Raw genomic sequence first — 13,450 nt, 5'->3', positions numbered from 1 at the left:
TCTAAGCTGTGGAGACTTGTGAGCAAAAATTCTACTTTGTGAGCTACTGGCATTAAAGTTGTGGGCGAGCGATTTGGCCGCTGCATAAATTAGTTTGCTCTGGAGCCATCCTTCCTGAGCGAAGACAAAAAAGTGTGAGCTGGAGGCTAAAAAACTGTGCGCTATCTCACACTAACTCAGCTTAGAGGGAACACTGCTTATCAGTTCTTGGTATGATCCTTTCCCAAAAGGTTCCTCTGCCAGAAGGTATTGTGTGGGTTGTGTTACGGATTTTTGGATTTATCGAATTGAATCTCGCTTTAGAGTCAAGGGGGAGGGGCGGTGGCTCAGTGGAAGAGCCTCTGCTTTTTACGTGCAGGTCCCAGGTTCGATCCCCGGCACCTCCAGTTAAAAGGATCAGGTGGTAGGTGATTGCCTGAGTAGACAATACTGACCTTGAGGGACTGGGGGTTTGATTCCGTATAAGGCAGCTTCATTCATGGGGGGGGGGGTGGATGTACTTGGTGTTATGATTTTTTTTTTTACTTACCATATAACTTGATTCCATTTTTGTGGCCTCTGTGTGTACCTGTCTCTTTAGTGCATCGTTATCCCACCTGTCATTGAAGGAACTTGGGACACTGTATATAGTTCTCCCTATTTTATCTTCACAACGGCCTTGTGAGGTGGGTTCGAGAGGGAATGACAGGCCTAGGTCCCCTTTCAAGCTTCGTGGCAGAGAAGAGAGAAGAGATTGGATTAATACCCCGCCCTTCACTATCTGAAAGAGTCTCGGAGCAGTTTACAATCTCCTTTCCCTTCCCTTCCCCTCCCCACAACAGACACCCTGTGAGGTAGGTGGGGCTGAGAGAGCTCTCTCGAGAACTGCCCTTGAGAGAACAGCTCTGAGAGAACGTATGACTGACCCACGGTCACACCAGCAGCTGCATGTGGAGGAGTGGGGACTCAAACCCGGTCCTCCCAGATCGGAGTCCGTGTTCCTAACCACTACACCAAACTGACTCTCAGGATTTGAGAGGATTTGAACCCTGGTCTGACGTTCTAACCCAGTGGTGGGCAAACTCATTAGTCAAGAGAGCCAAATATCAACAGTACAATGATTGAAATTTATTTTGAGAGCCAAATTTTTTAAACTTAAACTATATAGGTAGGTACATTGTTATTAACTTAATTAGGGTACTCCTAAACTGGCCTTTGCTAAAAATGTCCTCAATCTGATTGAGGTACGTTCGCTGAGGTTGACCCCTTCCAACTCTCCCATTCACACTTGTACATTGTAGTATCTCAGTTACTGACCGGCACCTTAAAACTCAACAGCGATGGGGGTACCCCGACCAAACAGCTTACCTTCCCCGGCTGCCAAACAGAAGCTGAAAGGCTCATGTGGAGGAGGAAGAAGAAGAAGAAGGTGTCCCCCTCCTCTGTTAAGTTTTGGAGAAGAGCTGGCACTGGCTTCTGCAGAGGGCGATCACCCCAAGGGGAAGGGGGAAGAGAAAAGGCGGGTTTTCTTCTCCCCCCCCAACAGAAGAACGCTTGGATGTGAAGGGGGCGGGGTTGGCGAGCGTATGGAAGGGGACCGATTGCTGGAGAGTCAGCTGCTCTGACTTCACTGAGATGGAAATGCTACCTCCAGCTGTGCCCCTTTTAATGCCATATGTTACTTCAAATCTAGCTACCAGCCAACCACAGCTTGCAGCCTTTTAAAGTTCCAGCAACAGTTTCTCTCCCCCCCCCCATTTATAGGCATCTATTAAATCTCCAAACTTAAAACCTCGACTGATTCCTTTCCTACTTTCTAAACTCCTGCCCTTGTTCTCCCCCCCCCCCAACCCGGGAAAGTTGCTGCAATAATATTATTACTAGTTGCTCGCCATGGAGGACTTGGCTTGACCTTTTAGAGAGGTGCAGGGTGCGCAGGGAGGGGAGAAAGTTGGGAGCTGGGAAAAGGTGGGGGGTAAACCTTGCACGGCGTGGGGGACACACATCCCAGTTCAGGATTCCTCAGAGCTCGGCAGCTTCTCCCCCCCCCTTCTTTTTACAACGTTGCCAGCCAATCCAGTTGGCACCCTTCTTTGTGCGCTTGCATAAGAGAATCCAAAGTCCCCAGATGGGGGGGAGTAGTTTAAGAAGGGGTGGGAGAGAAGATCGCAGCTCTCTCTCCCCCCCTCGCCCTGATCTGGGATAACCGGGTTTGATTCCCCACTCCTCCACTTGCACCTGGCTGGATGACCTTGTGCAAGCCGTAGTTCTTGAAAAAGAGCAGTTTCTGTCAGATCTCTCTCAGCCCCACAGACCTCACAGGGTGTCTGTTGTGGGGAGGGGAACAGAAAGAAGTTTGTAAGCCGCTCTGAGACACCTTTGGCTAGTGAAGGGCGGGGTATAAATTCAATCTCTTCTTCTTCTTCTTCTTCAATGGGAGAAATGTGCAGGGCTCGGCAAAGCTAGCCAACTTATCAGCTCGACAGGGGAGTGGGAGCTCATGCGCCCCGGCGTCTCGCCGCAGCCCTCTTCTTCTTCTTCTTTGACTTCCCTTCAGGGCCGGCCCGAGGTTGTCCTGCGCTCTAGGCGAGCGCAGATGCCAACCTCCCGGCGGGGCCTGGAAACTCGCCTCCTTCTCTCCCCCCCCCAAGCCGCCAGGCAGGAGGAGGAAAGCGACAGCGGCTGGGCCAGAGAGGGAAGAGCCATTCTTCTTGCTGACTTTTTAAAATTATTTGGCAATAAGGGTAGAAAACAGGAAAATGCATAGAAGGCTGGCACCTGAGAGACGTTGCATCGCCGTCGTGGCCCAGCAGACCCGCGCTCTTCCTTTGTACAGGGCGCGAAAAGTCCGGCAGAAGTCCTCTCTCCGTGGGCTTCGCCTTTCCCCTTCACCCGCCGCAGCCCTGGAGGGGTTGAGGCCGAGCGAGGACTTGGGGGGTGAAGGGGAGGGGCTCTTGGGCAGGGGCAGCTGCAGAAGGCACGCAGGGCCTTCTCTCTCCAGGTGGGGCCACAGGACTGGGCAGGAGAAGCCGAGAAAGGCGGCGGTGGGAAAGTAAGAGCGGCTGGGCCAGAGAGGGCCTCCTTCCCTCCAGCCGCCGGCCCGCCCGCCGCCGCCGCACAAGAGAAGCTGAGAAAGGTGGCGGCGGCGGGGGGAGGAGGAAAGTGACGGCAGCTGGGCTAGAGAGGGCCTCCTTCCCTCCCTGCCGCCGCTGCTGGCGGGCAGGAGAAACCAAAAAAAGGCGACGGCAGCAGCGGTGGAGGGAAAGCGGTGGCGGCGGCTGGGCCAGAGAGGTCCCCCTCCCCACCCACCCGCCTTCCTGCTTGCCTGCTTGCTGCCGTCGCCGCCGCACAGGAGAAGCCGAGAAAGGCAGCGGTGGCGGCGGCGGGGGGAGGAGGAAAGTGACGGCAGCTGGACTAGAGAGGGCCTCCTTCCCTCCCCGCCGCCGCCGGCGGGCAGGAGAAGCCGAGAAAGGCGGCAGCGGCGGCGGGAGGAAAGCGGCGGTGGCGGCTGGGCCAGAGAGGGCCTCTCCAGTGGCAGCGGCGGCTGCTGCAGGGGCTGGCAGGAGGAGGGAGGGAAAAGCAAAGACGGGCGTATGGAGCCGGGTGTTCTTCGCAGCCGCTTCCAACAGCGCGAGGAGCCCGAGCAGCCGGGGCGCTCGGTCGGTGCAAAGGTTTGAGGGAGGCCGTCAGTGCCTACGGCCAAAGAGTCACAGTCAAGTGGCCAAAGAGCCGCATGTGGCTCGGGAGCCGCAGTTTGCCGACCACCGTTCTAACCAACTGGCACCCAGTTTCCAAGCTGTGATTCTGACCCTAGTGCCCATGGGGGAAGGGAGGGGGAGGCCTAGCCCCTTCCTTATCACTCGAGAACTACTGCGGTTGTTCTGAGAACAAAATGGCTGATTCTGTCAGAGCTCAGGAGCTGAGCAGTGTCAGCCCTGGTTGGTTCTTGGAGACCCCCAAGGAAGGCCGGGGTTGCAGGGCAGAGAGAAGCAAGGGCAAACCACCTCTGCTCGCCTCCTCCCTCGAAATCCCTGGGGGCGCCAGGAGTAGGTGGCGCCTGAATGGCACGCAATTACTATTAAGCGAAATGTGACACACCAGCTACATATGGTGGCCAGCTAGGTGCTTAAGGCCCCTTTCCACCCGAGTTCTTCCAGTCCTCCAAAGCAAAAAGTTTTAAGTCCTTGAGAAGCCTGTGGATGTGGTGTGCAGGTTTGGTATTTCTCAGACCTGCTCTGTTTATTCTGTTGCATGAATTTTGGCCTCTGGAGTAGTGACATGAAGCGGCCTTATCCTGAATCAGACCCTCGGTCTCTCAAGGTCAGTACTGTCTACTTAGACTGGCAGCGGCTCTCCAGGGTCTTAGGCGGAGGTCTTTCACATCACCTACTGCCTGGTCCTTTTTAACTGGAGATGCAGGGGATTGAATTTGGGACTAGAGATGTGAAGGCCCGGAAAAAAAACTGGAAAAATTAGGGGGAAAAACAGTTTCCCCCCGTTTTTTTTCCTGAAGCCTTTTTGTGTTTTTTTCCGAAAAATTGGAAAAATTGAAAAAAGAAAATAAAAGGGAAAAAAATTGATTATGGAATGTTTTATTTTAACATGATGAATAAAATATTTTAAGACAAGGTGTTCAAATATTTTCCAAATCATTTCTAAAATATATATATATGGTATCAGATTGAGCTAATTTCTGTGCACTGAGGACAAGCAAGTCCTAGGTTACAAACTGAACTCTCCAATGCAAGAACAAGATGCATTTCTTCCTTTAGGAGGTGCGATTGTCGGAAGAAAATTAAAAAGTTTCAGTTTTGTTTTTGCATTTGGGTGGGTATTCTGTTTGTAAGAATTGTTTGGATACACTACATTTTTAATATGCTAGTTGTGATAATTTCATGCCAAGTAAAAATGTCCATAGTCATATTTTATGTTCCTAAAGTAACAGAATGACTTTCAATCTAGAAAAGACAAAAGAAATGCTAATGTAGCATTTTTTTCAATTTTTCCTAAACTTTCTATTTTTTTTCCGGAAAAAACTGGGAAAAATATGAGTTTTTTTCCGAGCTTCAAAATTTCCAAAAATTTTACATGTCTAGTCTTGTCCACTCCGACTGGCAGCATCTCTCCAGCGTCTCAGGCGGAGGTCTTTCACATCACCTACTGCCTGGTCCTTTTTAACTGGAGGTGCAGGGGATTGAACTTGGGACCCTCTGCATGCAAAGCAGATACTCTAGCACTGAGCCATGGCCCCCTCAGTACCTTATGTTCTTATCCCAAGTCTTGGACCAGGTAACAGCATGCAGATCTTACCCTGTTTTGCCCACTATAGACACAGACGCAGCTTCACTGTAGCTGAATGCGTGAAACGACTCCATCGAACTGGACTGCGTTTTGCTGCCTGCCACGGCTTGCTCACACGTGTTAAGTGCCTGCGTGCCAAATGACACACATGACTTGGTCCTCAGAAGCAAGTATGGGCAGCTGGGGTTCACGTTCCACCCCGGGAGGAGTTTGGGTGTTCCATAGGGAAGTCAGCGCTCTGAGTTGGGAAATATCTTGAAGATGGCACCTCTTACAGTGATTTATGCTGCTCAGTTGAGCTGGACATGTTCTTGTTAAGAACATCAGAGAAGCCAGTGATGGATCAGGCCAGTGGCCCATCCAGTCCAACACTCTGTCACACAGGGGCCACAAACACCAGGTGCCATCAGGAGGTCCACCAGTGGGGCCAGGACACTAGAAGCCCTCCCATTGTTGCCCCCCCCCCCAAGCACCAAGAATACAGAGCATCGCTTGCCCCAGACAGAGTTTCTATCTATATCTTGTGGCTAATAGCCATTGATGGACCTCTGTTCCGTATGTTTATCCAATTCCCTCTTGAACCCATCCACGCATGTAGCCGCAACCACCTCCTGTGGCAGTGAATTCCATGTGTTCATCACTCTTTGGGTGAAAAAGTACTTCCTTTTATCTGTTCTAACCCGACCCGCTCAGCAATTTCATGGAGCGCCCACGAGTTCTTGTATGGTGAGAAAGGGAGAAAAGTGCCTCTTTCTCTACCTGCTCTTTCCCGTGCATAATCTTATAAACCTCAATCATGTCACCCCTCAGCCGTCGTTTCTCCAAGCTAAAGAGCCCCAAGCGTTTTAACCTTTCCTCATAGGGAAAGTGTTCCAACCCTTTGATCATCCTAGTTGCCCTTTCCTGCACTTTTTCCAATGCTATAATATCCTTTTTGAGGTGTGGTGACCAGAAATGTACGCAGTACTCCAACTGAGGTCATACCATCGATTTATACAGGGGCATGATGATATGTTAGCTCTTGCGTGATTCCATAAGAACATCAGAAGAGCCCCGCCGGATCAGACCAGCGGTCCATCAGATGCTGACCGCCTCTGAATGTGGAGGTTCCCTTTAGTCACCGTGGCTTGCAGTCTCTGATAGACCTACCCTCCACGAATCTGTCTAATCCCCTTTTAAAGCTGTCTGCCTCACCACGCCCTCTGGCAGCAAGTTCCACATTTTAAGCCGTCTTTGTGTAAAGAAGTATTCCCTTTTGCCCGTCGTGAATCTATTGCATTGAGTTGACCACCTTGCGAATTAGGATGCCGGAGACGGTAGCGAGAAATACCTGGAGGAGGCAGCAGAAGACGGTGGTCTCTTGTGCCACCGACTCCACTGCCTCCCGGAAGTCCTGCCACTATAAAATGGGAAATCGGCCCATCGTCTTTGGCAGGTGTGGCGTCCTCTGCCAGGCTTGTGTACCTTAGAGCAGAGGTGTCAAACTTATTTGCTACGAGGGCCTGATCTGGCTTGACTGTCACTCTGTCAACCCGGGCCATGTGTGCCATAAAATGTAACTCCAGGTACCGAAGGTAGAAACTGTATACGGCACAGCAGCCGGTAAGCTCCGAGTTGGTGTATTCTCACGCACGTGAAGGGCCCAGGGGCGTGGGTGGGGGGGGGGGTGCAGAGGAAAACCCACATAGGTGGACTGGAGAGGTAGCACTACCAATGTTCCCTCTAAGCTGTGGAGTCTTGGGAGCAAAAATTCTACTTTGTGAGCTGCTGACATTAAAGTTGTGAGTGAGCGATTTGGCTGCTGCATACATTAGTTTGCTCTGGAGCCCCATCCTTCCTGAGCTGAGAGAAAAATGTGTGAGCCGGAGGCTAAAAAACTGTGAGCTAGCTCACCCTAACTCAGCTTAGAGGGAACACTGAGCACTACAGTGCTGGGCGGATGCTCCCACGATGCTTGGTTGCTGCAGATGAGGTGGTTCTGCCATGCTCAAGCCACCGTGGAGTGACTCTGCCCACTCCCCCCGCGCACACTCCCTCCCTTGCATCAGTTACTTGCGGGCCACATAAGAGCCCTGGACGGGCCAATTCCGGCCCCCGGGCCTTATGTTTGACACCCCTGCCTTAGAGGGCGCCCAGCCATGCCTGCCCCTGACACTGCCCCGATATCTTGGCACCTAAAGGTTTAATGTTGGCTCCTAGAGATTCTGAAACTATAGTTTCACCCCTCTGTGACAGCCGGTGTCTAGGCATCGGACGGTTCCTCTTTCGAAGGGACAAACGGAGTGATGCCTGGCGCCCACTGATGTGTACGTATTACCCCCCTCTGCTTGGAAGCCGATCCCGAAAGCAGCTTGGAAAGAGAAATACGGAGCAGCAAGGGGGGGAAACAAAATATTTTGCCAGACTGACTGATCGTAAAGTGGACCCGCCGTGTGTTCAAGACTGGATGGGAAGGAAGGCACCTGGGGTGTTGGGAGGTGAATAGGCATGTAGAGCTGGGGTTCGGCGGCTGCAGTGCATGCTGGGATGTTGAAGGTGCTTTCTTTCTCATTCACATTTCTTTCTCCTTCCAGCCAGTTCTCGACCGCATGCCACACCCCGAGGCTTTGTCCCAGCTGATCGTGTCGTCCGGGGAGCTGAACTGCAGCTGAAGTTGGGGAGGGGCCCCTCTTGACCACCCCCTCCCCAGCTCGGGAGCCGGTCCCTTCAACCCTCAACATGGCGGACCCCATCATGGACCTCTTTGACGATCCCAATCTTTTTGGCCTGGACTCGCTGACCGACGAGAGCTTCAGCCAGGGGGCCCCTGACCCCATCGAAGAGGCCCTGGGACTGCCGGGCGGTGCTTTGGACTCCTTGGCAGGTGGGCCCAAAGAACAGCAGGCCCCCTCCCAGGCGGAGGCCCCCCAGCCGCAGACCCTGGCCCTCCCGGACGCGCAATCCGAGGCTGCCCCCGAGTTGCCCCAGCAGGACCAACCGGGGCTCTTGCAGGCCCCTCAGGACCAGGAGGTTCTCAGCCAAGGCAACCCATTCATGGGAGTCTCTGCCGCCACCGCCACCACACCGGCCGTAGTACCCTCTTCCTCCACCGGGGCCCAGCAAGCAGCGGCACCCCCTCCAACCCCGAAGATTGTCATCTTGAAGGCGCCGGCGGGTGGCTCGGTGACAGGCGCCCACGTCGCCCAGATTCAAGCCCAGCCCATCGGGGCGGCCAACGGGGGCAAAGTGACCTTCGCCAAGGTGTTGACGGGTACCCCGTTGCGGCCGGGGGTCTCCATCGTCTCGGGCAATGCGGTGCTGGCCACCAAAGTCTCCCCCGGAGCCGGGGCCCCGGCCACGCTGCATCGTCTCGTCCAGCCCGGTCGGCCCGTCAAGCAGCTGGTGTTGCAACCTGTCAAGAGCCAAGCAGGAGGGGCCGCGGGGGCCACGCCGCTGAAACCGGCCGTGACGCTGACGTCGACCCCTGCGCAGGTGAGTGCCCAGTGCACGTTGACGGTAACCAGTAGGTTGGGTTTGGAGGGGAGGGGGATAGCTGGATCTCTGGTCGGCGGCTTGGGAATGACCTTCGGGCTCTGGAGGACAGCTGCCAATCTCAGTAGGTGATATTTGGTAGAACAAACCAGTGCCTGAATAGCTAACGGCAGAAGAAGAAGAAGAAGAAGAAGAAGAAGAGATTGAATTTATACCCCGCCTTTCACTTGGAGTCTCAGAGTGGCTTACACTACACCAAACTGGCTCTCCTGTACAAGCCTCCATTTTGCCACAAAGCTCTCTGGGTAATCCGGGCCCGGTCACTTTCTCTCAGCCAAGCCCAGACTAGATCGATCTTGTCAGACCTCAGAAGCTAAGCGGGCTCAGCTGATCTTCGCAGTTGGGAGATCAGTTATAATTACAAGAGGAACTCCAGGCTTTACCTGGAGGTTGGCAGCACTACTGGCAAGGGATATGTATGGCAGGGTAAAAGAAGAGAAGAAGAAGAGATTGGATTTATACCCCGCCCTTCACTCGGAGTCTCAGAGTGGCTCACAAACTCCTTTCCCTTCCCCTTCCCTCCCCATAACAGACACCCTGTGAGGTGGGTGGGGCTGAGAGAACTCTGACACAAACGGCTCTTTCAGGAACAGCTGTGCCAGAGCTTGCGACTGACCCAAGGTCATCCAGCCAGGTGCAAGTGGAGGAGTGGGGAATCAAACCCGGTTCTCCCAGATTAGAGTCCGCACACTTAACCATTACACCAAACTGGCTCTCCAGCTGCTCATAGCCATGTTCTTGTTATCTTTCTCCACGTATAGTAGTAGTATCACCAGCCTATAATTTGTATCAGATTGGCTGTGCGGTGTAGCGGTTGGAGCACTGGGCTTCGACTGGGACATCTAGGTTCAGATTCTTTCTTCCTGCTGTGAATCTCGCTGGGGGTGACCTTGGATCAGTCACGAGCCTTCAGCCTGTCCTGCCTGACGGTATTGTTGTAAGGATAAGAAGGAAGCCAGAGGGGGGGCAAGGAATCATATAGACCAGGGAGGAAGAATGGGGATACAAAGGTAAACAGATCACATTTTGCACCGTCCGTCCCAAAATTAGATGACGCCCTTGAGAACTAAATGTGGTATAGTTGCTAGGGTCTGCAAAACTTTGGTTCAAATCTTCACTTTATCATGAGGTTTCTGGTTTGACCCTCTGCTGGTGGCTCTCTTTCAGCCTAGTCTAAATCACTGGGTTGTTGGGAACATAAGAGAACATAAGAACATCAGAGAAGCCAATGTTGGATCAGGCCAATGGCCCATCCAGTCCAACACTCTGTCACACAGTGGCCAAAAATACCAGGTGCCATCAGGAGGTCCAGCAGTGAGGCCAGGACACCAGAAGCCCTCCCACTGTGCCCCCCACCCCAAGCACCAAGAATACAGAGCATCACTTGCCCCAGACCAAAAGTTCCTATCTATGTTGTTGTTGTTCAGTCGCACAGTCGAGTCCAACTCTTCGCGACCCCATGGACCAGATCATGCCAGGCCTTCCGGTCTTCCATCGTCCTCTGAAGTTTGCTCAACTTCATGTTCGTTGCATCTATGACATACCTATCTGTAACTTGTGGCTAATAGCCACTGATGGACTTCTGCTCCATATGCTTATCTAATTGGAGCCGTCCATGCTTGTAGCCGCCACCACCTCCTGTGGCAGTGAATTCCAAGTGTTAATCACTCTTTGGGTGAAGAAGGACTTCCTTTTATCCGTTCTAACCCGACCGCTCAGCAATTTCATTGAGCACCCACGAGTTCTTGTCTTGTGAGAAAGGGAGAAAAGTACTTCTTTCTCAACCTGCATAATCTTATAAATCTCGATCATGTCACTCCTCAGCCGTCGTTTCTCCAAGCGAAAGAGCCCCAAGCTTTTTAACCTGTCTTCATAGGGACAGTGGTCCGTCTAGCCCAGCACACTGTTTCAGTCAGTGGCAAACCGGTTGCCTCGGAGAGCCAAACGAACAGCACGCAGAAACCAAGGCCTTCCCCTGATGTTGCTTTCTAGCCCTGAAATCCAGAGGTTTGCTGCCTCCGTATATGGAGGTTCCCCTTCACTCCCTGTGGCTAGTAGCTGTTGATGGGCCCCTCCTCCATGAAGGTAAAGTGATTAAAGGAGATCTAGGAATGCTTCACAGTGGAAGGGCATGGGAAAATGTACCAAATAGGTCGCCCACATCCCCATAAGAATAGATCCAGCGGTCTCCTGAGACTTGTACAACTTTGAACTACCAGAACCAGTGTTCCCTCTAAGCTGAGTTAGTGTGAGCTAGCTCACAGTTTTTTAGCCTAGGGACTCTGTTGCCTGGTTAGTACTTCTTTCGTCTGTCTGTTTCCCTGTCGTCGGGGTCAGTGTGGAAATAACCAGCCTCTTTAGCACGCTGGCTTAAGAGACGCACCAGAGCTGACCTCGCCTTCCTTTCCCTCTCTTCCAGGGGGAGTCCAAGCGCATCACTCTGGTTCTCCAGCAGCCCCCGACGGGGGGAGGCCCACCGGGCCAGCGCCACGTCGTCCTGGGCAGCCTGCCAGGCAAGATCGTGCTCCAGGGGAACCAGCTGGCGGCTCTGAGCCAGGCCAAGGGGACCCCGGGGCAGCCGGCCAAGGTGGTCACCATCCAGCTCCAGGTCCAGCAGCCCGGACAGCAGCAGCAACCCATGCCAGGGGGCCAGCCCGGCACCCAGAAAATCCAGCTCCTGCAGCAGCCTCCGGCCAACGCCTCCGGCCCGCAGGCCCCGTTGAGCATCTCTTCCGTGCAGCAAGCCCAGGTGGTGGGGGGCTCGGGGCAGAGAGTGACGGTGCCCCTGAAGGTTGTGTTGCAGCCACAGGTAAGGGTGGCGACGTTCACCGGGCTGGCTTCGTTTCGGGATGTCTTGGGGTGCAGCGTCATCGGGGGCAGAGCTCAACATCAGGGCTACGTGTGGGGCAGTTCTTACACAAGCCGGCAATTAGGTCATACTGGAGAATCTCATCTTCCTTGGGGGGGAGAGGTACGAAGAGGGAAATGACCAAAGGTGCTATATGAAACTCTTTCGGGTTTTTTGCTGTTAACTTACTTAATCTACTTTATTTAAAAACAGAAACATCGTATAAAAGAGCAGTGACTTAAACATCAAAAATGTCAAAAGAACAAAGTTAATTAGGTACATCTAGGTAGTTTCAGGGAGCTGCGGTGGCTCAAGTGGTTAAGACGCTGAACTGCAGGCTGTGGAAGGTCAGTAGTTCAGCAGTTCGAGACCTGGGTGCCGCATGACGGAGTGAGCTCCCGGCTCTAGTTCCAGCTCCTGCCAACCTAGCAGTTCGAAAGCAAGAAATTGCAAGTAGATAAATAGGTACCACTTTGGTGGGAAGGTAACAGCGTTCCGTGCGCCTTGGTGTTTAGTCACGCCGGCCACATGACCGTGGAAACGTCTTCGGACAGCGCTGACTCTTCGGCTTGGAAACGGAGATGAGCACCGCAACCCTAGAGTCGGATTCGACTGGCTTTCGAGCAAGGGAACCGTTACCTTTACCTTTAGGTAGTTTCAGAGGGTAGTAATGTTGGAACAGTTAGATTGGAATATTAGAGACCAACAATATTTTCCGGGTATACGTTTTGAGAGTCAAAGCTAACATGAAAGGCGCTCCAACTCTTGAAAGCTTATAGCCCGAACATGTCGTTGGTCTCTTAAGGTGCCACTGCACTTGATTCTAGCTGTAAATACATCTGGTAAATTATAATTCAGGGATTTGCCTTTAACCTTATCCATGTAGGCCTAGTTGCTATTGTTCGGGATGTTACAGTACGAGAATTGGTAATGTGGGTGAATATTAGAAAAGTTAGTCCAGTTGTCATTGAGCGCCATGCATCCGATGCATACATAAAGCCAACGTATCTCTTTGAAACCTCGTAATATTTATTGCTATTATGACAAAAAAGATCCCTTGGAAATCGGAAGACGTGTTTTGATTATGCTCCTTTTCTGCAAATGTCTTTCACAGTCCGTATCATAGTAGGACCACCACATGCACCTCTTAAGAATCAGACTTTCTTCTGAAACTATCCTTAGGGAAAACTATATATATATTTTTAGTATAAAACATGTCTCTCTTGTAGTAAGATAAATCTCCAAGGAGCATGTGGTTGTAGACTCGGATGGCCAGTGCGGCAGATTGGCTAAAAGGATGAGTCATGATTTGGAAAGGTTCCTGGTTTGGGTCCTACCTCTGCAACCAATTACCTTGGTGGCCATAGGCAGGCCATGCTCTGTCAGTGCCCCCCCTCCCAATGCAATGTTGGGATAAATCGGCCAACTTTGCAGGGCTGTTGTCAAAGCCACAAAGTGAAGTACGTGAAACACTTTGAACACAGAAGTGCTTTAGAAACATGAAGTGTTACTGCGATCACAGATAAATGGATCCAAAGCAACTTTTGCTACTCTTCATTTGTCTGCAGAAAGTGTGCATGGTGAACGCCTGCCGAAGTCTCCTAAGATGGCTCAGGGGCCAAATGAGAGCTTGCACGAATGCAGATTCCCTACCCAGATTGTGAAAAGCATAATGCCAGAAAGAATTAGGCAAACCTGGGTGGAAGGGGGCAGGGAGAAAGGACTGTCGAGTGAATTTGACAAATTTAGACTGCTGTGCTCAGTTTGGCATACCGTTTGCTGTTTCTGCAT

The 13,450-nt window shown here is 52.3% G+C and overlaps 1 protein-coding gene across 1 annotated transcript in view; it reads left to right on the top strand.

Annotated features, from left to right (window-relative positions):
* The first annotated feature begins 7,862 nt into the window (after nucleotides 1-7,862).
* The window catches only part of CHD8 (chromodomain helicase DNA binding protein 8), a 77,965-nt gene continuing 72,377 nt past the window's right edge, over nucleotides 7,863-13,450 (top strand). Inside the window, exons 1-2 of the mRNA XM_015420459.1 lie at nucleotides 7,863-8,751; nucleotides 11,231-11,620. Coding sequence (XP_015275945.1) covers nucleotides 7,999-8,751; nucleotides 11,231-11,620 — 1,143 coding nt within the window. The 5' untranslated portion in view covers nucleotides 7,863-7,998. The remainder of the gene's footprint in view (nucleotides 8,752-11,230; nucleotides 11,621-13,450) is intronic.

The sequence above is a fragment of the Gekko japonicus genome, unplaced genomic scaffold, assembly GCF_001447785.1.
Source record: "Gekko japonicus isolate JY-2015 unplaced genomic scaffold, Gekko_japonicus_V1.1 scaffold441, whole genome shotgun sequence".
Taxonomy (NCBI): Eukaryota; Metazoa; Chordata; class Lepidosauria; order Squamata; family Gekkonidae; genus Gekko; species Gekko japonicus.
Note: the sequence above shows the minus strand (reverse complement) of the source record. Positions and strands in the feature narration are given on the sequence as shown.